At 43.5% G+C, this 25,579-nt stretch overlaps 1 protein-coding gene across 1 annotated transcript; it reads right to left on the reverse strand.

Moving 5' to 3' along the window:
* Window positions 1-989: 989 nt before the first annotated feature.
* Window positions 990-24,020, reverse strand: VDAC2 (voltage dependent anion channel 2). Its single transcript, XM_007539359.3, is given in 12 exon segments — window positions 990-1,210; window positions 1,212-1,307; window positions 1,309-1,382; window positions 4,781-4,838; window positions 7,830-7,980; window positions 10,364-10,591; window positions 11,362-11,414; window positions 11,508-11,660; window positions 20,612-20,661; window positions 21,912-21,980; window positions 23,600-23,654; window positions 23,858-24,020. Coding segments are annotated over 11 exon segments (999 nt in total). The 5' UTR covers window positions 23,631-23,654; window positions 23,858-24,020; the 3' UTR covers window positions 990-1,174.
* Between the last annotated feature and the right edge of the window lie 1,559 nt (window positions 24,021-25,579).

Raw genomic sequence — 25,579 nt, forward strand, 5'->3', positions numbered from 1 at the left:
AGATACACGCGAGCTCAGAGGATGCCCCTGCATAAGGGACACCTGTGTGAAGAGCCTGCATAGGCTTCCAGTCTCTACCCAGAGGTCATTCGACCTATAAATCTACAGCAAGTGTCACTTTGTGAATGGTAACTCCCAAAGTACTACACTGCCTGAACTTCTTCTCAGGCTTCAAACTATGCTTCAGGTCCAATATTATGAATTTGTTGAACAATCCTTTTGCTTTAACCCTTGATAATCTTCAAACTATCCCATCAAAAACCACTTTCCTGCTTTCCCAACAAGAATTTCCCAACATGAATTTCTACCATTCAGCTAAGTTCTGATGATGAAGACCAGTGGACTTCACTGAAAGGATTGCCCCCAACCTCAAATTTAGACTCGAGCATTCGGTGTATGCCTGAGAGGGAATGAGTATTGAATGACCCTTCACCACCAGGGTCTACATACTGCCCTTTCAGTCCCTCTGGTAGTTGTAAGCACTATCATCTATACTAAATGACATTTCCCTAATGCTAGCTCCATCCCACTAACCAGAGCTTATTTTGTTTCAGGACCACCCCTTGATTTTTCTTTAACTTCCAACCCTTCCTTGATCCAATATAATTCTGTACAAACTTACAAACTAAAGATGTAAAAAGGTATATCCTCTAATTTTATTGCAGTCTTGATTTACTCTAGAGATAAAACTTTTTGGCAAAGACTTAGGTAAAGGGCAAAATGTTCACTGGAAAAATAAAGTATTAGCTATGTTTCAGGGAGATTTGGTCCTAGCTTGTAAAATTTTAACTCTGCAAATACTTGAAGTCATTAATTCTGTATACTTTTTATTCATAATTTGTAATGTTTCAGGATACCAAAAGTAGCTCTAATGATGGTTGAGTTTAACAAAAAAAAAACTTAACCTCATCTTAAAACATTCACTGATTCATGTCACTCAATGGCAATATTCAGTGTTAAAAGAAACATAAAAACAAACATGCACACAATTGCACGGTTTTCATAAAGGTCTATTTCATTATTGGTGGACAGCTCATTTAACAGTTAAATACATTTAAATAATGTATAGGTGACTGCATGACTGCAGTATTGGTAACTAGATAGATAACCAATTCAACTAGAAACCAGCTAACAAGTAACTGTCTAAATATTTAAAATACAGCTCTTGTTTAAATCATCCTTTGTTTTGATCACCTTGGGGAGGGAATGGGGGTAGTCTGCTGGTCACACTGGAAATATATTAAGGCCAAATCTTCTGATGTCCATTCCCAGAAGTTTCTTCCAGCTGGATTAAGCCTCCAATTCCAGAGCAAGCCCAAGTTTGTGGCCTCCAGCATTGATGCTCTTCCCATCTACCAGGGCAGACAGTGTAAGTTTCACACCTGTAAATAAAGACAACCATCTTATGTCTCCAATACCTCTCCAAGAGTCTATTTTATTTTTTGATAGGGTAGTGAGATTGAGAGGAGGGGTAGGTAGAAGGGTAAAGAGAAAGACACTTGTAGGCCTGCCTTACCATTCATGAATCATCCTGCAAGTGGGGAGCAGGGGCTTGAACCCGAATCCAGGCAGATGGTGTATGTGTGTTCAATCAGGTGCACCAGTGAGTTTTCTAATAATCAGCCTACAGCCACTTTTCCTTAGCCTGCCAGATCTGACTGTGTTGGCCACCAGAGGGCACACGGGAGTATATGGGATTTAGCTGCCACCAACCTGGGTAGTCCTGAATATCAGGTCACAGAGTTTAAAAATGTCTGATGGGGGTAGCAAAAGAGTTCACGTGGACACAAAAGAGTGCAGTGCAGCCCAGGTTCAACTGTAAACTGTAGAGCCCACTGCACTAGAGGAAGCTTCAGTGCTATGTCTTGCCCCTCTGCCCTGTGACCATCTGAGAAAGTGAGCGTGAAGCCATGGAGATGAGCCCTCCTTCCCTCCTCCCGAAAATTTCTAAAATTCAAGATGCTTTAGAAAAATTCCTAAAAATTAAGAAAATTTCTAAAATTCAAGGTACTTTAGAAAACAACAATCATGTACTACAGTCTAAAAGAGACCAGGCAGGAGTCAGGTGGCAGCACATGGGTTAAGCGCATGTGGCGCACGCAAAGACCCCCAAGGACCAGGATCCCAGTTCGAGCCCCAGGCTCCCTACCTGCAGGTGGTAAAGCAGGTATGCAGGTGTCTTTCTCTCCCCTTCTCTGTCTGCCACCCCCTCCATTTCTCTCTGTCCTATCCAACGATGACATCAATAAGGAATAAATTTAAAAATAAATAAGAGAGGCCAGGCAATAATAATTCTAGATACTGAAAACAAAAAACTACAATTGACATATTGGATACAAGTGGGGAAATCTAAATATAGACTACATATTAAGTACTAATGATTTTTAATTTTTATTATTGGAGACAGAAATTGAGAGGGTAGGGAGACAGACAGACACCTGCAGCTCTACTTCACTTGTGGTGCACCAGGTTAAGCACAGGGACCTGCGCAAGGATCCCAGTTCAAGCCCCCAGCTCCCCACCTGCACAAGAGTCACTTCACAAGTGGTGAAGCAGGTCTGCAGGTGTCTCTCTTCCTCTCTATCTCCCTCTGTCCTCTGAATTTATCTCTGTGCTATTCAATAAAAGTGAAAAATGGCCACCAGAAGTAGTGAATTCATAATGCAGGCACCAAGCCCCAGTGATAACCCTGGACGGGGGTGGGGGGGAGAAAAAGCAAGGGCAGATATTAATGGTTATGCAAACAGACTGTCATGCCTGAGGCTCCAAAGTCCCAGGTTCAATCTCCTACTACCACAAGCCAATGCTGATCAATCGGTCCTCTGATAAGGAAAAGAGAGAGAGACAGAGAAGCTACCTCTAAGTGTATGATATGCTCTGGCACTTTCTCTCATGCTAATAAACCTCTAAAGAGTAGTATAGATTGAGGATGTAAGAGATAATGGTTATGTAAAAGCTTTCAGGCCTATGGCTCTGAAGTCCGAGGTTCAACTCCTGGCACCTTGATGAGCCAGGTCTGAGCAGTGCTCTGGTTTTAAAAAAAAAAGTATAGTGGTCCAGGAAGTGGCTCAATGGATACAACACTGGACTCTCAAGCATGCGGTTCCTGAGTTTGATCCCTGACAGCACATGTACCAAAGTGACGTCTGGTTCTCTCTCTTTCCTACCCCTCTCATTAATAAATGAGTAAACTATTAAAAAAAAAAAAAAAAGAGTATAGCTTGAACAACTCAGGTGATAAGTGAGCTTTGGAGAACTAAGAATTAGAAGGTGCAGACCAGAAGGTAGAGCACACATATTATGTGCAAGGTTGTAGGTTCAAGTCCCTGATCCCTACCTGGCAGTGCAGTAGGTACCTCTCTCTTCTCTATCTTCCCCCTGCTCTCACAATGCTATCAAATAAGGGGGGGGGGGGGGGGGGGACCAGAATGGCCACAAGGAGCTGTGGATTCTGGTATAAGCACTGCACCCCCACTGATAACCCTAGTAGCAATAAAATAAAACATAAAATATATCAGACATGTTGGTATGCTTCTAAATTCTGCTTCTAAGACCCCTTCTGTTTCATTGGTTTAATCCCCCATGCTTAACACTATTCTAGTTACATAACCACTGCTAACTAAGCACCACCCTGCCTCCAGGGCATTGGTTTAATCCTCACTGTTTTGCAATCTTTCCTTCTCGCCACCCCCTATCCTACGTACATCCTCTTTGGACCTGACTCTTCCACCTCAGGATATATAAAGACAAGATTGTGATTAGAGATAGCTTAGATTGCTCTGCATTCCACAAAAATAAAGACTGAACTGCGTAGCACTCAACCATGAGTCCTGGTTGTCTCTCTCTCCTGCCTGTGAAGCTAGCCCGACACAGACGTGTCAGATACAAATGAAGGGAATAGGGAGTGAGTATTAAATAACAACATAGGGCAGGGGTAGATAGTATAATAGTTATGCAGAGACACTTGTGCCTGAGGCTCCAAAGTCCCAGGTTCAATCCCCTGCACCACCATAAGCCAGAGCTGAGCAGTGCTCTGGTGTGTGTAAAAAAAGAAAATAATAATTTCTGTTAACTTTCTTAGGTGTCACAATGGTGCTGTGCTTATGCAGTCCGGGAGACTTATTCTGCAGACCATGCCAAAGCACTTGAGTTTCATGGTAAGTAGAATTTAGCTTACAGTCTAGGGGAAAAAGGAAATAAAAAACTGTGGAGCCAGGTAGTGGTGCATCTGGATAAGCACATGAGCAAGGACAAAGGTTCTAACTCCTGATCCCTCCCTACCTGCAGGGGAGAAGCTTCCCAAAAGAAGCAGTGCTGCAGGGGCCGGGCAGTAGTGCAAGGGGTTAACCGCACATGGCACAAATTACCAATGAACAGCTCAAGGATCCCGGTTCAAGCTCCTGACTCCCCACCGGCGGCGGGGGGGGGGGGGGGGGTGTGGGGTCGCTTCACAGGCAGTGAAGCAGGTCTGCAAGTATCTTTCTCTCCCCCTCTGTCTTCCCCTCCTCTCTAGATTTTTCTGTCCTATCCAACAACAAGATAGCAATAACAATAATAACAAGGGCAACAAAGGGGGGGAAATGGCCTCTAGGAGCAGTGGATTCGTAGTGCAGGCACTGAGCCCCAGTGATAACCCTGGAGACCAAAATAAAAGCAGTGCTCCACCCTCCCATTTCCTCTGTCTCTATAAGTACATTTAAAAAATAATATCCTCCCCATCACAGTTTTAATTAATTTCAAAATATTATTGAAGTAAACGTACTCTGTCAGGAATACTTACCAGGCCTCAGAGTCTGAGTGTAGCCCACTCCGATTAAACTAGAGTTGTTAACTTTTGCCTAAAATGAAATATAAAAGCCACAAAAAATGTTACATATATTTTTTAAAGCCTCCAAATGATAACCAAATCAACTAAAAAATACCTCTCAAGGTCTCTCATCTTCCATTATGATCATGGACATAACTAGACAAGCTTCAAGTGAGGTATCACTTAGCAACCCAGGATATCCTGCTCTCCTTGCATAATTCTGTGATTTTAGTTGTTGGGGTTTTGTTTGTTTGTTTGTTTTCAGCATGCACTAATTCACTACTCCTAGGCTACCTTTTTTTCATTCAGAGAGAAACACAAAGGGAAGGGAGAGACATCACAGCACCAGAGCTTCCCTACTACCAGGGCACTCTAGCCTAGGTCATGTACACAGGCACACCCCACCTGGTGAGCTCTCTCTTTAGCACCTACACTTTTAGGGCTTAATCATTGATTCCAGTACCTAGAAGAAACACTAAAGTAAGATATCACAACATACGAAAGTGATGCTCTGGTTCTCTCCTCTCCCTCCTCCTCCTCTCACTGATAAAACAACCTTAACACCACTAAGCTATACTCTGCTTGGAGCAAAACTCACTTGACCTCCAGGAGCCGGGGTACCTACCCCAGGCAAAGCTGCTCCCCAGCATTTTGAGTGTAATAGTTAAAAAAAAGGGGGGGTCGGGTGGTAGCACAGTGGGTTAAGCGCAGGGACCGGTGTAAGGATCCCAGTTCAAGCTCCCAGCTCCCCACCTGCAAGGGAGTCGCTTCACAGGTGGTGAAGCAGGTCTGCAGGTGTCTATCTTTCTCTCCCCCTCTCTGTCTTCCCCTCCTCTCTCTATTTCTCTCTGTCCTATCCAACAATGATAACATCAACAACAATGGTAATAATGATAACCACAACTAGGCTACAACAACAAGGGCAACAAAAAAGGGGGGAAAATGGCCTCCAGGAGCAGTGGACTCATGGTGCAGGCACTGAGCCCAGCAATAACCCTGGAGGAAAAAAAAAAGTAATAAACCATATTTGGATTCAAAACAGATGTAGAAATGATCTGATGTTTAACACCATAAAAATCCTAATCCAAACAAAGAAATGTTGTCAGATGAGTGGCACTTGTATAAATTTAATGCTACAACCAAGAGTTCAGAAGTCACAATGACAATGTGAACTACCTATGAAATACCCTGCTAGGGGCCAGGCGGTGGCGTACTTGGTTAAGTGCACATATTACAGTGCGCATGCAAGGATCCAGGTTTAAGCCCCTGGTCCCCACCTGCATGGGGAAAGCTTCACGAGTGGTGAAGCAGGGCTGCAGGTGTCTCTGTCTCTCTTCCTCTCTATCATCCTCTCTCAATTTCTGTCTCTATACAATAAATAAAAACATTAAAAAATCTTAAAAAAAAGAAATACCCTGCTAATGTTAAAAACCTCCAACAATTAGATACAAGTTTCTGTTATTTTTTAAATAGAAATCAATAATGAAACTGGTGGTTCATCAAACAATGCTTTGGAATACGCTTTTTTATTAGGAAACAAGTTTGACATAGGTGGGAAATACTAGCTATTTTAGTTAATTCCCAGGGATCACTCAGTGACATACAAGTCCCAAGTTACTTCCCATTTTATAGTACAAAAGAGAGCTGCATCTTATGCAGACATTATACCTGTGGTGGCAGAGACATATGACTAGCAACTACAAGAGACTAGTGATATAACTATACCAGAGTAGTATATTTCTGAATCCTGCTCTCATTGCTAGAATACAAAGAGAAATAACAAAAATAAATCACCACCTTGCCAACTGGAAAAGCATTCTGGTTGCTCCTTATTCTATTATAATTATGCTAAGAGAAGATAATGGGGCTAGAAATCAAAGTGCCTAAATTATCAAAACTTAGTATCCTCAGAAATTATATGGTCACCTTATGTAACAGAAGTGACTTGCATGAAAGGCTTAATTTTCATTCATTCCCAGTACAGGCAGTCCCTAACCTATAAGCAATAAATGACAGAACAGTTGCTGATCTGTCTGAAATTAGAGCCAGCTCCCCCCACCCCCAGCCACTATGGCCAAAGGAAGAAATTGCTTTAGGCTAAGGACAGAACTAAAGTGGCAATTTGATTCAGAAAATCCTTCATAGGATCAAGGAGCATCTGTGGGGTGCAGAATTTTCACTACTAAAGATGGGACTGGGATAGTCCTGGGCAAAGTAGGATTAACAGGTCATTTTAGACAATTGGAAAATCAAAATACCTGTAGCCTATAGTCCTTTCCCTTCCCAAAAGTTTGGTTTCTTCACCTGTGAAATGGTATGTATACATACCACTTGGAACTCAGATCAAAATGGAAGTCTTTTTTTTTTTTTTTAAAAGGGGCAAAGGGAGACACAGCTTCTTTTAATGTGGTAGAGGCCGGGCTCAAAGTTGTTTCTAAGTGAGCTATTTCACCAGTCCTGGAGACACTAACACTGTCTTCATAGAAATAAGCAACATCAGAGCTAAGCAGTGGCACACCCAACAGAGTACACACAATAGATGTGCAAGGACCTGGGTTTTCAAGCCCCCAGTCGCCACCAGCCAGTAGTGCTGCAGGTATGACTCTCCCTTTCTCTTTCTATACAGTTTTGGATAAAGACAGAAACTGAGAGGGAAGGGAGACACTGGCAGCACTACTTCCCCATTCATGAAGCATACCTGCCCCCAAAGGTGAGGACTAGAGTCTCGAACCCTGGTACTTGAGCACTGTAATGTGTTTGCTCAATGAAGTGCACCACCTGTCTCTCCCTCTATCAACCTTTCCTTATTTCTTTGTCTCTATTAAGAAAGAGAGGCTGCTGGGAGTGGTAGATTTATCATACAGGTGGTAGCAATAAATAAACAAAGCATTCTAAGTTTTAATTCCAATCTGTCTGTAAACGGCACTGTTCAAAAATCAGTTCAAATTTAACAAAATCCAATATATCCACAGATTGCATCTCACAACTGAAACTCCCATCCTCAATCCAAACTGATACTCACAGAAATGGAAGCAGTGGGATCCAACTGATACTTAGCTGCAATGCCAAAGCGAGTACAGTTGGTTCCTGAAGTCCAAGCAAGGTTTACTGAAGTGTCAAGATCTTCACATACTTTCTGATAAATTGATCCTCCAAATTCTGTCCCATCATTGCTGAAAGATAATGTAAATTAGTAAATTTAGAATAAAAATCTAAAAATGAAGTACTAAGTTAATACTCTAACACTACATTTTAATAAAAACTGTTACTCAAGAAGGGAGATATTATAATGGTTATACAGACTCTTATGCCTAAGCTCTGAGGTCCTAAGTTCAATCCTCAGCACCACTATAAACCACAGCTGGCAGGGAAGCTACTGCTCACAGGAGTCTTTAGCATTCCAGTAAAAAATGAGTTTTACAAAAGACTCTTCCAAAGCCCCAGGAGATTGCATATACTTTTTATAAAGTACTAGATGAGACCTCAAGTTTAATCCCAAGCATGGCATGCTGTCACAGCAAAGCTATAATTCTCCCCTTTTTTTTTTTTAATTTAAGAGTTCTTTTAAAAGATTTTATTTATTCATGAAGAATGATAGGAAGAAAGAAAGAATCACACATTACTCTAGTACACGTGCTGTCGGGGATTGAACTCAGGACCTTGTGCTTGAGGGTCCAAAGCTTTATCACTGTCCCAACTCCTGGACCACCCCATTTCTCATTAATAAACCTTTTTTGGGGATGGGAGTAGATAGCATAATGGTTATGCAAAGGAACTTTTATGCCTGAGGCTCCAAGTCCCAGGTTCAAGTCCTCACACCACTATAAACCAGAGCTGAGCAGTGCTCTGGTAAAATAAATACATTTCTTTAATGCTTTTCCCCAACCTACATTCAAAAACAAGAAATGGTCAAATAAGTAATGCTACATCAAGGGAGCCGGGCATTGGTGCACCCAGGTAAGCACACATATTATCATGACCAAGGACCCGTGTTTAAGCTCCTGCTCCCCCCACCCATCGGAGGGAAAGCTTCATGAGAGGTGAAGAAGCACTGCAGGTGTCCCTCTCCCTTCCCCCTCCTCCTCTGCTCTCAATTTCTGTCTCTATCAAATAAAGGGAGGAAAAAATTGACTGCCAGGAGCAACAGATTCATTGTGCAGACACCAAGCCTCAGCAATAGCTCTGGTGGCAGTAAAAAATATACACCGATAAGAATGTCACAGGTTAGAAAGGACAGTAACAACAAATGTTGGGGAGAATATAGATAAAAAGGTCACTTCTGCTCTGCTGGGGGGCGTATAAACTGGTACAACCCTGTGGGAAACAATCTGGAGACTTCTCAGAACACCAGAAGTGGACCTACCCTATGACCCAGCAATTTCTCTCCTAGAAATGTACCCAAAGGAAACAAACACCTATCAAAAGAGATCTGTGTACACCTATGTTCATAGCAGCACAACCTGTAATCACTGAAACCTGGAAGTAACTCATATGTCCAACAACAGATGAGTGGCTTAAAAAAAAAAAGTGGTGGGTAGGGGTAGATACCATAGTGGTTATGCAAAGAGACTCTCATGCTTGAGGCTCCAAAGTCCCAGGTTCATTCCCCGCACCACCATAAGCCAGAGCTGATCAGTGCTCTGGGGGGGGAAGTGGTATATTGACACAATGAAATACTACTCAGCTGTTTGAAAAATAATGGTACATCTATCTAAGTGGAATTAACAAGTAGTCACTAACAATCACACTGTAGATACATACTAAGGAAAAATGACCAAAATGTACTAAATAGAAAGGATTATTAGGGGGCATGCTGGTGGCGCACCTGGCTGAGCACACACACTACAGTATGCAAGGACCCAAGTTCAAGCCCCCAGTCCCTACCTGAAGAGGGAAAGCTTCACAAGTGATGATGCAGTGCTGCAAGTCTCTCTCTCTCTGCCTCCCCTCTTGATTTCTAGCTGCCTCTATCCAATAAAGATAATAAAAAATTTAAAAAGGACTATTAAACCTCCCAATGAATGTCTTATAAACAGACATTTATAAAAATACCAAAACACTGGGGAGTCGGGCTGTAGCGCAGCGGGTTAAGCGCAGGTGGCGCAAAGCACAAGGACTGGCATAAGGATCCCGGTTCGAACCCCGGCTCCCCACCTGCAGAGGAGTCGCTTCACAGGCAGTGAAGCAGGTCTGCAGGTGTCTATCTTTCTCTCCTCCTCTCTGTCTTCCCCTCCTCTCTCCATTTCTTTCTGTCCTATCCAACAACGACAACAACAATAGCTACAACAATAAAACAACAAGGGTAACAAAAGGGAATAAATAAATAAATATTAAAAAAAAAATACCAAAACATTAACAAAATTAAAATCTAGGTTGTAACATTATAAGAACTTTTCCCCCCCCAGAAATGAAAGAGACTCGTGACAGTCAATGAGAACTTGAGGGGTACCTTAGAAATGTCCAAGGAAGTTTTTGTTAGAAATCCTTTGGGATGTACCTAGAGGAGTATAAAATAAGATTCTAAGGTGCAGAATATCCCAGAAAAGAAATACTCACACATTAGTGTGTAGCTGGAAGTCCCCAGTCCGGTAGCCTACTGCAAAGTTATTCCTTGTCAACTTTGATTTAGCACTGTCAAAGGTCATTTGGTAACCAGCAAGCCAGCCCTCATAACCAAAGACAGCTGAACCATGGATTGCAGGTCCAGCAAAATCGAAGTCAACATCACAACCGAGGTTTATACACTCTCTCTTGTAAGAAGACTTGATTTTACCACTTTTCTTTCTGGAAAAAGAACAAACTAACTTAAAACTGATGCCAGTGAGAAAAACTTATTAATAACTTCTACAGATGGCACAAAACAAATTTAAATGAACAACAATGTAATTATATAGTAAGAGAAGTAGAAAGATATTCCCAATGGTTAAGGGGGGGGGGGGTTCAAAATTTAAGATCATGAGATAATTAGACTGTAAAAGCCTCTAAGAAATGTTAATTACCCAAGTTAGAGACACAAAATAAGCTACTACAGTAGTGCTCATGCACCCCAAACAGAAAATTCACAAGGCACCTGAGTAAGCTATCAAACAGTAAATGTACATTTCTCCTGGTTTGAGGACTGTACATAGGAGAACCATAGCTGACATGGGATTCACTAGGCTTTAGGGTATAACACCCCAGAACCAAATGGCCTCCATCAGGATGGGTGTGGAGAGCAGGGGCCACTTTCCAGGGGACTCCTGTGCTGGGGACTAGGGTGGCCACTGGCAGGCCAGGTGCTCATTGAGACCCTGCACTGGGTTTTCCCTGGGTTCAAGAAGGTACTACAAAGTACATTGGTGAAGCTGGGTGGCTGCCTCCACCTAGGCGTCCTAGTGGCCTGTGTCAAGGTCAGAGATCCAGGTGTTGCAGGTACTCTGGCCCCTAGAACAGGAATCCCTAGAAAGTGGTTCCTACTAGTTCAGGGTGTGTGCTGGAGGAGCAGGCTGGGTGCCATGTTAGAGCTCAACACTTTTAAATTTCCAAAAGCTAATAGTGTCTGTGTCTATACTTACCCCGTGTTTGGTGAAAAGGTGGTATCAAATGTCAATTTTAAACCTTGGCAAATCTATTTTGAAAGAAAGAGAATGTGTATTCAGCTTTATTTTCTTCTTGAAAAATAAAAATACAAGTAATACTAAAGTACATCTTCAAATGTTACCTGGTCTTCAATGGCAATTTCTGTTCCCAGAGTGTTATCAGTGTTCCATTTTTCTGTGAAAGTCAGACCATACTCACACCATTTATATTTGGTCTCCAAGGTCCCAGTAACTTTACCAGTATCTGTATTAGATGAACCAGATGTTGAAAATTCCTAATAAAATAATAAACAGCTTTATGAATATTATTGTAAGTCTAGAAGAATCCACTCTAGAACTTTCTCAAAAAAAGGACCAGGGAAGTTGAGCTGTGAGTATATGCAAGCCCTAGGTCCCATCCAACAACACCAGAAAAAAAAAAAAAAGAATAACTGACAGAAAAGTAACTTAGTTGCTTACTCATAAAATTCATTTAAGTTATTAAAACCTAAAACAGCCAAAACCCACTAGACTAATACTAAGTGATTTCATACTTCAAATACACGTAGACTCAACTACTATGATGTCTACAGTTACTAAAAGTCACCTCATTTAACCATTTCCAACCAAAGTATGGTGTGAGGACTGGAAATAAGAAAACTGCAGCCAAAGTGGGATTCACTAGGTTTATGGGTCTATTATTCCCAAACAGAATGGTACCCAGTCAGGAGGTGGGAACAAGGGTCTTCCTGTGCTGGAATTCCTAACTACATTTTTATTTGAGATTCAAAAATCAGGAGGAGGAGAGCAGACTGTGGCTTACTCACACACACACACCATGCACAAAGACCCAGGGCTCAAGCCCCTGCAACCCACCTTTCAAGGGGGAAGTGTCAAGATTGGTAGAGCAGTGCTGCAAGTTATCTGTCTTTCTCACCTTCTCTTTCTCCACTTCTTTCCAGAAAAGGAAAGGGCCACCAGGATTGGTGGAGTTGTGCAGGCACTGAGCCCCAGAAACAGCACTATTGGCAATAAATACATATAACTATTTAAAAACACAAGGATGCACCAAAGTAAGACTCTGGGGTAGGGGGAGGTTTCAGGTCCTGGATCATGATGGCAGGAGGACCTAGTGGGGGTTTAATTGTTAAGTGGAAAACTGGGAAATGTTATGCATGTACAAACTACTGTATTTTATTGCCTGCTGTAAACCATTAATCACCCAATAAAAAAATTAATGGAAAAGAATCAGTAGGGGCAGAGGGAGGAGAAAAATACTTGTATTGACATGGCATATAACCTGCCTGGTACTGAATAAAACATTAAATAAGCCAGAACAATTAACCACAAATCCCATCAGAATTTACAATAAGGATATTTTTTAACTCCCTTTTGTTGCCCTTGTTGTTTTATTGTTGTAGTTATTATTGATGTCGTCACTGTTGGATAGGACAGAGAGAAACGGAGAGGAAGGGAAGACAGAGAGGGGGAAGACAAAGATAGACACCTGCAGACCTGCTTCACCGCTTGTGAAGCAACCCTCCTGCAGGTGGGGAGCCGGGAGCTCAAACAGGGATCCTTATGCTGGTCCTTGCGCTTTGCGCCACCTGCACTTAACCCGCTGCGCTACAGCCTGACTCCCCACAATAAGGATATTCTATTACAAATTGTTTCCTGAAAATTCTTTTGCTTTTCTCTCACTACGCCAGGGTCTCATGCATATACACAATTCCCCTCTTCCCTGACTTGACTTTTTTTCTTCTTTATACTTCAGACAGAAACAGGAAGAGACAATGCAGTACCACATCACTACCTGTGGAGATCCCCATGGCTGTCCAGTGTTCCCATGTGGTGATGGGATTCGAACCTGAGTCCACATGCACAGTAAGGCATGCTGCCCTAGCTGCTGACTCATCTCTAAACACTGAAAAGTTCTTTTGTTTTGCTGCTGGGGATTTGTGCCTGCATGATTCCAATGTTAGTGGCAGATTTCACAGCACTGCTCCACACTTGTGAAACTGCCCCTGTGATGGTGCTCCCATATGATGTCATGGACTCAATCTTGGCTCCTTGTACATGTGTGCTCCATTAGAGGAGAGAGACACTTGGACCAGGTGATGGCACACCAGTTAAGCACACATAGTATGGAGTACAAGAACCCACGTGAGGATCTGGGCTCAAGGCCTCGCTGCTCCCCACCTGCAAAGGGAAACCTTCACAAGTGGTGAAGCAGGTCTGGAGGTGTCTGTCTCTCTCTACTTTCTATCCTCCCCCCCACTCTCAATTCCTCTGTCCTACCCAATAAGGTGGGGAAAAATGACTGCCAGGAGCAATGGATTCATAGTTTCGACACTGAGACCTGGAGGCAGAGAGACAAATAGACAGACATAACATATGCAGCATCACTTCATCACTTATGAAACTACCTCACTCCAAGTGCATGAACCTGGGTCCTTTGTAACATGTGTGCTCAGCCAGGTTTGTCAACTCCCAGCCCCTCAGATTCCTTTTTTTTTTTTCCCAAGTTTTTTAGATTCCTTTTTTTTTAATGACCAACAAAGTTATCACTGGGACTACACTGCACTACAAATCCACCATTCCTGGTAGCCTTTTTTCCCTCTCATACATGGTAAAAGAGAGAAATTTAGGGAGTGGAGGGGAGACAGAAAGGGATGAAAAAAGAGAAACACCTGCTGGTCTGACTCACACCGTGAGGTTTGCCCCCCCGCAAGTGGGGTCCAGGGGCTTGAACCTGGATCCCAGTGTACAGTAACACAACTAACTGTGCCACCACCACCCAGCCTCCTCCCCAAATTTGTATGACAGTATCTCATTCTAGAAACCATTTCTTTATAATAAACCAGCACTGCTCCAATCTGGCTTATGGTTGTGTCAGGGTTTCTCCCTGGGGCCCTGACCTTGAGACATGAGCGTGCTGGTGCTACCACCCCAGTCCTCTTAACAGTTTTCCTGAGGTAGTCGCTTGACTTAATTCCTTTCCAACTATTTTTGACATTCTCATTAAAAAGGAATTAATTACAGGAGACTTTTTCTACAAATGGTTAGACTGTACATAATATAAGTTACATTATGTATAACACGACATCAATAGAAACAAATAATCTAATAGTGGGGGAGTCTGGCGGTAGCGCTGTAAGTTAAGCGAACATGGCACAAAGTGCAAGGACTGGCATAAGGATCCCAGTTCAAGCCACTGGCTCCCCACCTGCAGGAGAGTCACTTCACAAGTGGTGAAGCAGGTCTGCAGGTGTCTTTCTTTCCCTCTCTCTTGTCTTCCCCTTCTCTCTCCATTTCTTTCTGTCCTAACAACAACGACCACAATAACAACAACAGTAACTACAAGAATAAGAAAAAAACAAGGGCAACAAAGGGAAAATAAATTTTTTTTTAAATTTTTTTGACTAATCTAATAGTGGTACAGGAGGTGGCACAGCAAGTAGAACACATGGTTGGGGAATGTTATACATGTACAAACTATTGTATTTACTGTTGAATGTAAAACATTAATTCCCCAATGAAGAAATAAATTTTAAAAAAAAAGTAGAACACATGGCTTGTGAGTAAAGTGCAAGGACTGGCATAAGGATCCCAGTTCGAGCCCCTGGCTCCCCACCTGCAGAGGGCAGAGTTGTCGCTTCACAAGTGGTAAAGCAGGTCTCCAGGTGTCTATCTTTCTCTTTCCCCTCTCTGTCTTCCCCTCCTCTCTCCATTTCTCTCCTATCTAACGATGACATCAATAACAACAATAAAAAAAAAGGGCAACAAAAAGAAAAATAAAGATAAAAAATAGAAAGTGGTCCAGGCGGTGGCGCAGTGCATAGTGTTGAACTCGTAAGCAGGAGGCCCCGAGTTCAATCCCTGGCAGCATATGTACGAGAGTGATATCTGGTTATTTCTCTCTCTCTCTCTTCGCCTTTCTCATGAATAAATTAAAAATAAATAAGAAAATAGAGTTACTATTTCTAGACTGATAAGATGGGGGTCAACAACAAAAAGATTGAAAGTTCAATGTCCAATGTTACAGATCACGTGAGTGATGCCCCACTTCTCTTTCTCTCACTAACAAAGTCTCAGTGTGAAGTCCATTAGATAAACATACTTTGTAGCAATATAAATTGTTAACCTCTAAATGCACACCAAATAAAAGGCTTAATCTGAAATTAATCCTTAGACCTAATGTGAAATTTAAATTCTGCTACAGATAACGCAAAAATGCACTAGTCTTTCAGAGCTCAGCAGAGAAACAGGTAACTGAAAGCTTCTACAACAAAATACTAATGTTACCTTTCAAGTTCTGGTATACACAGTAGAGGAGATAGCCTAATGCTTATGTAAAAAAAAAAAAAAAAAACTTTCATCTGGGCCTGGGTGGTGGTGCACCTGATTGAGCCACATGTTGCAGTGTGCAAAGACCTAGGGTTGAGCCCTGTCTCCACCTGCAGAGGAAAAGCTTCAAGAGTGGTGAAGCATGGCTGCTGGTCTGTTACTCTCCTTCTCTATCACCCTCTTCCTTCGCTCTCAACTTCTGACTGTCTCTATCCAATAAAGATAATTTAAAAAATTTTTTTAATCTTTCATGCCTGATGCTCCAAAGGCCCAAGTTCAACCACCCCACCCCACCCCCACACACTACCATAAGCCAGAGCTGAACAAAAGAAAAAAGAAATAAATTCTGTAGTGGGCGTTGTATTGTTATGTGGAAAAACTGAGAAACGTTATGCATGTACAAACTATTGTACTCATTGTCGACTATAAAACATTAATCCCCCCCCAGGGCGGTAGGTAGCAAAGCAGGTTAAGAGCAGGTGGTGCAAAGCACAAGGACTGGCATAAGGAACCTGGTTCGAGCTCTCGACTCCCCACCTGCAGGGGAGTTGCTTTACATCGGTGAAGCAGGTGTGCAGATGTCTATCTTTCACTCCCCCTCTCTGTCTTCCCCGCCTCCTCTCTCCATTTCTCTCTGTCCTATCCAACAATGATAACATCAGTAACAACAATAAAAATTTTAATCCAATAAAAAATTTTAAAAAAGAAATCCTGATTTACAATTTATCTGCTAATGATTACATTCTGACCACTGGATAGCATAGTCTAAAGATGATCTGAACTAATACAAAAGAGAACTTGGACCTGGAATTGTGGTACCCAATAAGTAAGGATTTCTTTTTAAAATCAGTGGGAGAAAAGATCAATTATTTTCCACTTAGAAAACAGAACATGGGGCTGTGTGGTGGATGCACCTGGTAGAGCACACATTACAGTGTGCAAGGGCTCAGGTTCAATCCCTTGCAATACCACAAGTCAGACTAGGGAGTGATGTCTCATAAAAATAAACCTTTATTTCTTAAAAGACTTTATTTATGATTTTAATGAAAAAGATAAAACCAGACATCACTCTGATACATGTGCTACTGGGGATTGATCTTGGGACCTCCTACTTCAGAGTCCAATGCTTTATCAACTGTGCCACCTCCCGGACCACATAATTAAACCTTTAATAAAGGAAAATTACACCACATTGAGGAGGCAGCATTATGGTCATGCAAAAAGACTAGTGCTTGAGGGTCCAATACCCCCAGTACAATCCCCAACCAGAAGCCAGTGCTAAACAGTGTTCTAATTAAAAATAAAAATATAAGAGGGTAGATAGCATAATGGTTACGCAAAGAGACTCCCATGCCTGAAGCACCAAAGGTCCCAGCCCAGGTTCAACTCCCAGTACCACTATAAGCCAGAGCTGAGCAGTGCTCTGGTATTAAAAAAAAAAAAAAAAAAAAAAGGAGCCAGGTGGTGGCGCACCTGGTTGATCGCACAAGGACCTGGGTTTAAGACCCCGGTCCCCATCTGCAGGGGGAATGCTTTGCAAGTGATGAAGCAAGGCTGCAGGTGTCTCTCTTGTCTCTCTCCCTCCCTATCTTCCCCATCCCTCTCTATTTCTGGCTGTCTCTCTCCAGTAAATAAAGTTTAAAAAAAAATTTTTTTTTAATGTTTTATTTATTCCCTTTTGTTGCCCTTGTTGTTATTATTGTTGTTGTCATTGTTGGATAGGACAGAGAGAAATGGAGAGAGGAGAGGAAGACAGAGAGGAGGAGAGAAAGATAGGCACCTGCAGACCTGCTTCACCGCCTGTGAAGCGACTCCCCTGCAGGTGGGGAGCCGGGGTTCGAACCGGGATCCTTATGCCGGTCCTTGTGCTTTGCGCCACCTGTGCTTAACCCGCTGCGCTACAGCCCGACTCCCCTAAAAAAAATTTTAATTAAAAAATTAGATATATTAAAGAAAAGAATTATATCAAATTAAATTTTACGTTACTCCCCCTAAGGGAGTGTGTTGGGTGGGGGGATAAAGATATTCATGTACTATAATGTCATTAAAAAGCCCAATGAGGACATTCATGAAAACCTTCAAGAAAGGAAGAGTATGCAATGACCATTACATAAATTATCAGTACACTCATATAAGGGGTTATGTATAAAGAGAATGGGAGATAGCTCACCTAGTAGAGAGCACACCTTGCCGTGTATGAGGCCTTGGATCTGAGGCCTGGAACCAAATAGGAGGGAGTACTAGAGAGTATTAGAGGGAGCTCCGCAGACTGTGAAGTGGTGCTGTGGTACCTCTCTGTATCTGTCTCTCCCTCAAAAAATTAAAAAAGAGTAAAAAAATTGGACACAAACCAGTAGTAAGTAGTACAATGGTTAGAATCTTGAATTGTCAATCATGAGGTCCCAAATTCAATCCCAAAGTGGTGTTCTTGTTCTCTCTTTTAATATGTCAATAAAATATTTTAAAATGATAAAGCGGGCCAGGAGGTGGCATAGCAACTGGTTAAGCACACACATTACAGTGTACAAGGACAGTTTCAAGCCCCTGGTCCCCACCTGCAGGGGGGAAGCTTCACGAGTGGTGAATCAGTGCTGCAGGTGTCTGTCTCTCTCTCCTGCTGTACCCCCTTCCCCTCCCAGTTTCTCTGTCTCTAATAGTTAACGAAAAAACAAAATAGATAAATCAATTGCTAGAGACCCAGTGGATGGTGGACTTACATTGGTGGTGGGAGTGATGTACAGAAACACACCACAGAAAACTGCAGAGGTTGTACCCATGAGATAAGTATTTTGTAAATCATTTCCCTAATAAAACAATTAAAAGCAGGGGAGGGGGGAGGGCAGGTGGTGGCTCACCAGTAAAGTGCACACATCACCAAGTTCAAGGACACAGGTTCAAGCTCCTGGTCCCTACCTGCAAGGGAAAGTTTCACATGTGGTGCAGTGCTGCCAGTGTTCTGTCTCTATGGGGGGAGGGGTGGACGGAAAGACAAAAAATGAGTGATCAAGAATGGTAGACTCATATATACACCAAGTCCCAGAGTTAACCCTATGGCAAAAAAGAGGGAGGAGGGGACAGATGGAAGGAAGGAAGAATGGATGGGTGGTCTGGGAGATGGCTCAGTGGATAAAGCACTGAACTCTCAAGCATGAGGTCCTGAGTTCAAGCCCCAGCAGCACATGTACTAGGGTGGTATCTGGTTCTTTCCCTCCTCTCTACCTATCTTTCTCATTAATAAACAAAATGTTTAAAAAAAAAAAAAAAGCAAAGAAAGAATGGATGGATATTGGTTGGGGATGTCACTCAGTAATATTGTTATGTATAGTCCAGGGTTCACTGCTGGTGCCTCATAAAAACACAATTAGCATGGGGGCTGGGCTAGACAGTGACATATATCACATGCAAGGACCAAGTTTAGAGCCCCTGCTCCCCCGTTGCAGGGGGGACAATTCATGAGCAGTGAAGACTTGTAGGTGTATATCTTTATCTTCCCCTCCCTTCGCAATTTATCTGTCATATGAAATAGAAAAATGGAGGAATGGTCGCTATGAGTGACACAGCTCTAGTGATAACCCTGATGGCAAAAAAAAAAAAAAAAAAAAAATCACTGACTATATATTTTTTAAGATTTATAGATATAGGGGGAACGACCAAAGTATTACTAGGGGACATCCACGGTGCTACCTCCCACACAACAATTACTGAGTATCTTTAATGACCAGAATTGTTATTTTAAGCTGGGGCCCCATGCATTTACGGTTTTATCACTGTGGGCCCACTTGTTCACTCAGCATACCCCATGCTATGGCATTCCCATGTGGTACTGGAACTCAAACCTGGGTGCCAGACAAAGCAGGGACCCTACACACATGGTGATCTATTCTTCTGGCTCTGAATTGTTAATAATTTTAAAAAGGGTTGCAAAAAATGTTACAAATTCCTTCTTTATAAAATATTTTTAAAAGACTTATTTTTTAAAAGAATTTATTTATTTATTCACAAGAAAGATAGGAAGAAAGAACCAGACATCACTCTGGTACACGTGCTTCCGGGGATTGAACTCAAGATCTCATGGTTGAGAATCCAATGCTTTATCCACTGCATCACCTCCCAGACCACTATAAAATATTTTTTAGGTGTATCTTACCAAAGTAAAAGACTCTGGGGTCGGGGGGTTGGGGGAGTACAGGTCCTGGAAAAGGATGATAGAAGACCTAGTGGGGGTTGCATTGTTATGTGGAAAACTGAGAAATGTTATGCATGTACAAACTATTGTATTCACTGTCAGATGTAAAACATTAATCCCCCAATAAAAATATTTTTTAATATTTTATTATTATTATTTTATTATTGGACAGAGACAGAGAGAAATTGAGAGGGAAGGGGGAGATAGAGGAGACACTTGCAGCAGCACGGCGTCACCATTTATGAAGCTTTCCCCCGGCAGGTGGGGACCATGGACTTGAACTTGCACCCTTGCGCACTGTAATATGTGCTTAACCAGGTGTGCCACCACGCCCTTTTTTTATATTTATAAGTAAGAGACAGAACCTGGCCACTGCTGTTATCTTATTGGGAATTTCACTCAGGACTTAATGCTTCAAGTCAAGTGCTCAACCTGGCTCCTCAAGCTTATAATCCTTAGGAGTTTGAACAAAATACCACATGATCAGTGTCTTTCCTGAGTTCATTATATAAATACACGGTAAAGTAAAATGGCAAAAGACCACATGGAAAGTCATATCCAAAATCAAAATAAATCAAGTTACATACAAATCCTTAAAAAAAAATTAACTCTCATCTTCTCTGTAACGTAAAAAGGGGAGGCATCAGTTAAGATTATTTTAGGGGTAAGAAAAGACAAAGGCTCATCCAAATGTATTAGAGATCTACCACTCACCACGCCACTGCATGACTTTGTTTTCACATCCAGTTTCACCAACCCAAAACCTTCAAGTAGAAAATAAAAAAAGAATGTGTATAAAAGATGCATACCAGTAATTATCAAACATAAACAAAGTTGTATGTATTCATGGAGGGAAGCGTATAGATTCAGAGTAATCAAATAAACTTTAAATTATCAATGAAAAAGACAGAACATCTCTGTACAGCTTTGCCTAGTGTTTTAATATATATCTGGTACACAGAAATGCCTTCAAGGTACCGACCGGATGGTGGTGCACCTGATTGAGTCACATGTTACAATGTGTGAGGACTAGGGTTCTATCTCCCAGTCCCCACCTGTAGGGGGAAAGCTTCATGAGTGGTGAACTAGGGCAGCAGGTGTCTCTATCTCCCCCTTCCTTATCAATTTCTGGCTGTTTCTATTTAATAAATATGTTTTAAATCAAGTAAAGTGGTCCAGGATGTGGCACAGTAGATAAAGCACTGGATTCTCAACCATGAGGTCCTGAATTTGATCCCTGGCAGCACATGTACCAGAGTGATGTCTGGTTCTTTCTCTCCTCCTATCTTTCTCATGAATAAATAAATAAATTCTTAAAAGAAAGAAAATCAAGTAAATACGAGTCTAAACTTAAGTCAATGGGGTTGGGGGATATAGCATAATGGCTATGCAAACAGACTTTCATGCCTGAGACTCCAAAGTCCCAGGTTCAATTCACTGCACCACCATAAACTAGAGCTGAGCAGTGCACTGGTGTTACTGTGTCTCTATCTACATCTCTCTCAAAAATAAAATATTAAAAAAGTCATAATACCTTAAAAAAAGTCAATGGCATATTAGGGCACAGTCATTTAGAGCAGTCACAACAAAGGAATATGCCTATGTGGGATTAAGAATCTAAACTGATTGGCAAAATAACCTAAGGGAGGCAAGGACTGTGAAACAAAATCTTCAAGAAAACCCAAGTTCATCTGAATAAACTCATAACCGTTGGGAATCATCCACCAGAAAAAACATAACTTCACTCTAGTCAACCAAGGACTAAGCAATACCTGAAGGAAAAAAGAGATAGCTGTTTTTATCTTAAAGGTAAAATTACTAACTATAGGTTGGAAAATTGAAGGGCATGTGGACTGCTAGAGTTTTAACAAATTTTATCTAAAATCTAAGAACCAATGCAGCAAAATATTTACATTTTAAGAAATCCTTCATTCAACACCCCTAAGCAATCTAAGCACACAATTTTACCACTGATTTAAAAAAAAAAAAAAAAGAAAGAAAATTAAGTTCTTACCAAATCCTTTGTTGAAAATATCTCTGGCAGCTTTGCCAAGGTCAGCATATGATGGAGGAATACACATTGCTGGTTGGAAGAAATATTCCAGGGTTAATTTCCTTTTCTCCTACTTTCTGTGCAAAAAACAACACTGACCACAACCCACAGCTAAATCTTTAAATTGAAGCTGACCAACCTGTTAGTAAAAGCTACAATGAACATTTTAGTGAAGCCATCTAAAGAAACTACATCCATGAAGGGCATACCACCAATAAAAGCCGACTTTAACTGGGATTAGTGGTTTACAGTTTTTGGTGCATGTATAAAACTCAGTTTTCTGGGAGTCGGGCCGTAGAGCAGCAGGTTAAGTTCAGGTGGTGCAGAGAGCAAGGACCTGCCTAAGGATCCCGGTTCAAGCCCCCAGTTCCCACCTGCAGGAGAGTCGCTTCACAGGCGGTGAAGCAGGTCTGCAGGTGTTTATCTTTCCTCCTCCGTCTTCCCCTCCTCTCTCCATTTCTCTCAGTCCTATCTAACAACGGCAATAATAGCTACAACAATGAAAAACAACATGAGGCAAAAAAAGGGAAAATAAATATAAAAAATTTAAAAACTCAGTTTTCTGAAAAGCACTCTCAGCCCCAGCCTAGGTCCTCCTCCACTGTGATGCCCCAAGACTTAAATGCATCTGGCCCTCCCCCAACTTCCAGACTTTTACCTGGTGCAGGGCAAGCAAAGGCCTATTTCTGAAATGGATAACCTTACTAAGTGATTACAAGAGCCTGGAAAATACCTTCCAAAACAGAAAGACTTTCTACCCCTCAATTTATACCAGGCCCACAGTGTCACCACCTAGCACTGGACTAACAACCAAATAAATGCATACACATTATCCATATCTGGCTGCCAAATTTCACTACACTGAGTTTAACCAAGTAAGAAACCCAATGGCGGAGGGTAGGTAGCATAATGGTTATGCAAACAGACTCTCCTGCCTGAGGCTCCAAAGTCCCACCATAAAAGAAACACATAAAAAAAGAAACCCAAGAAAAAGCCACATACCCGGCAATCGCCTCACTTAGGTCAGAATCAACATTCTAGAGTAGGAAGAGAACAGTAAATACTACTTGGATCTGAGTACTGGAACTAGAAAACGCAGAGCCCTCGGTGGCTCACAGAAGGATCTGCAAACAGCGCTTCCACGCGTTAACGTGACACTCAGCCAGCAGCCACCGCCGCGCAGCCTGCGACGAGCCGGCTCCGCACCCGGCGGCTCATTCATTCCACCAGGCGCGCCCACGGCCTCGGGAGCACATGTAATGACCTTGCGCTCGCTGGTACAGGGGGGTGACCGCTTCCTCTAGGAAAGTAACAGATCCGAACTTCCAAAGGCCTAGTCCAACAAACAAAGACTTCTTGCTCTGGGGCCAGACACATCCAAAAGTTCAAAGTGGCTGCAACCATCAACCAACCAACCCCTCCCCGCCGCCGCCGCCGCCCCGTGTACTCTGCGTGGATGAAATCTAGCGGTCCGGCCCTCCTCCTCTGCAGAATCAGGGGAAGCAGAGTGCAGAAGCCACGGAAAGGCGCGACATCCAACACCTCGGCGAGAGCGGGGGTGGGGGGCGAGCACTGCGGCTTTCGGGCTGATGGGCTCCGAGTCCCCCGCTCCCACCGCCCCGTCCCGCGAGGACCCGGGCTGTACTTACGCCGCGGGCAGGACTGTCCGTAGGTCGCCATGGCGAGGCCGCGGGAAGAGGTGATCTGCGGAAGGGACAAGAAGTGCGGTCAGCGGGCGTCAGAGGCGGGCCAGAGGGCCAGAGAGGATGAGACTGAGAGGGGAGAGGGGCCGCGGGGCCGCGCGGCCATCTTAGGGAGTCAGGGCCGACCCCGAGTCCGTCTCCGGACTCCAGCTTGGCCGCCGGGGCCTAGACCCTCATGTCGGGGTGAGGCGGAACCGGCGGTACCTGGTGGTCTCCTGAAGGGTGCCGCTGCCGCCGCCGCCGCCGCCGCCGCTCCGCTCGAAGCTGAGGCCGCTCGGCGAGTTTACAACAGAGCTGCGGCTGCCGCGGCTGGAGGGCGAAGTGAAGGAGACACCGTTCCGCCCGCCGCAACCCAGTCCTCCCCCAGCCAGGACCCCGCCGCTGCCCCGGGGCTGTCCGCCGCGCCTGGTCTCGCAGAACTGACCGCTCCCTGCTCCAACCTACTCTAGCACGGCTACGTGAACGGAGGGAACCCCCGCTCCTGGAATAGGCTGCTTCAGTCCATCGGCGGGGGCCGAAAAACCACAAACTTTAGGGCTTCTGGTCAGGCAGTGATAAAGATAGCCTCAGAGGCGAGGGGGCGGGGAACGGCGGAGGCTGTGCAGCGGGGAACGAGCGGGCGGGGGATGGGGCGGAGGCCCCGCGCGCGCTCGTAGCGGGAGGGGCAGCGTGTCGGGCGCGCGCCTGGGTTAGGCCCGGCGCCACTGGGCGCGGCCGCGCTCCGGAAGAGGTACGCGCGGATTTGCAGCTCCCTGATTCCTGTGTGGTTCCTGAAGAAACAATTCCCGACGCAAGGGATCTGGAACAAGTCTACTGTTAATACCCCTATCTAACCCTAGCAAGTGCTACATGCGGTTCTAAGAGGCATTTTCTCCGGCTCCAGGGTGAACCGTGTGTGGAGGATCGGGGCGCCTCCTCCAGCCCCCTACCCCGCTGCAGTGCAATCGTCACGCTGAGCTACAGGCGGGAGAGGCTCCCTCGGGCGCACCCTCTTTCCGCAAACTTCAGGGTGCCCCGCCCTTTCACCCCCTGTGCCCCTCAAGCTTTAGGGTTCCTCTTGGACCGCCGCCTCCCAGTTGAGTCACGCTCTCAGCCCAGGCTGTGTCAAACCTGCTAGAAATTTTTACGAATCATGCTGACCAAGCGTTAGGACTCTGTGCTCACAAGCCTTGGGTGTGAACGCAGAGTGCGGGAGCCAAGGGAACAAGTGAAATGAGCACGCTGATTAGATAGGTATGGCTTCAGTTCGGTTCCAAAAACAATGGCTAATCTCAAAAGTCTGGCCCCTCTTCACCTCCATTTCCTCATCTATAAAATGACAAGTGTAAGTGAGGTGAAGTGGTCTTTAATAGCTACTGGGTCACAGACTATGACCAAAGCTTTTTCATCCCTCTGATTTTCTCTGAAAGCCACTTTTACTCAAGTGTTGCCAAGGATCCACCCTCCTAAATCAATAAAAGGGTGACTAGAGGTTGGGGTATAGCATAATGGTTATGCAAAGAGATTATCATGCCTGAGGCTCTCAAGTCCCAGGTTCAATCCCCCACACCCCCATAAGCCAGAGCTGAGCATTGCTCTGGTAAAAAAAAAAAAAAAAAAAAAAATTCCAACACTGTTGAATAGCAATGGTGATTGGTGATAGTGAGCAGCCCTGTCTGGTACCTGATCTGAGGGGAAATGCTTACAATTTTTCACCATTGAGTATGATGTTGGCTGTAGGTTTCCTATATATAGACTCCACTATCTTCAGGAATTCTCCATCTATTCCCATTTTTTGTCGTGTTTTGATCATAAAGGGATGCTGTGTTTTGTCAAAGGCTTTCTCTGCATCTATTGATATGACCATGTAGTTTTTGGTCTTGCTTTTGTTGATGTGGTGGATCACATTGATTGATTTACATATATTAAACCAACCTTGCATTTCTG

This window comes from Erinaceus europaeus, chromosome 1 (assembly GCF_950295315.1).
Source record: "Erinaceus europaeus chromosome 1, mEriEur2.1, whole genome shotgun sequence".
NCBI classification, from domain to species: Eukaryota; Metazoa; Chordata; class Mammalia; order Eulipotyphla; family Erinaceidae; genus Erinaceus; species Erinaceus europaeus.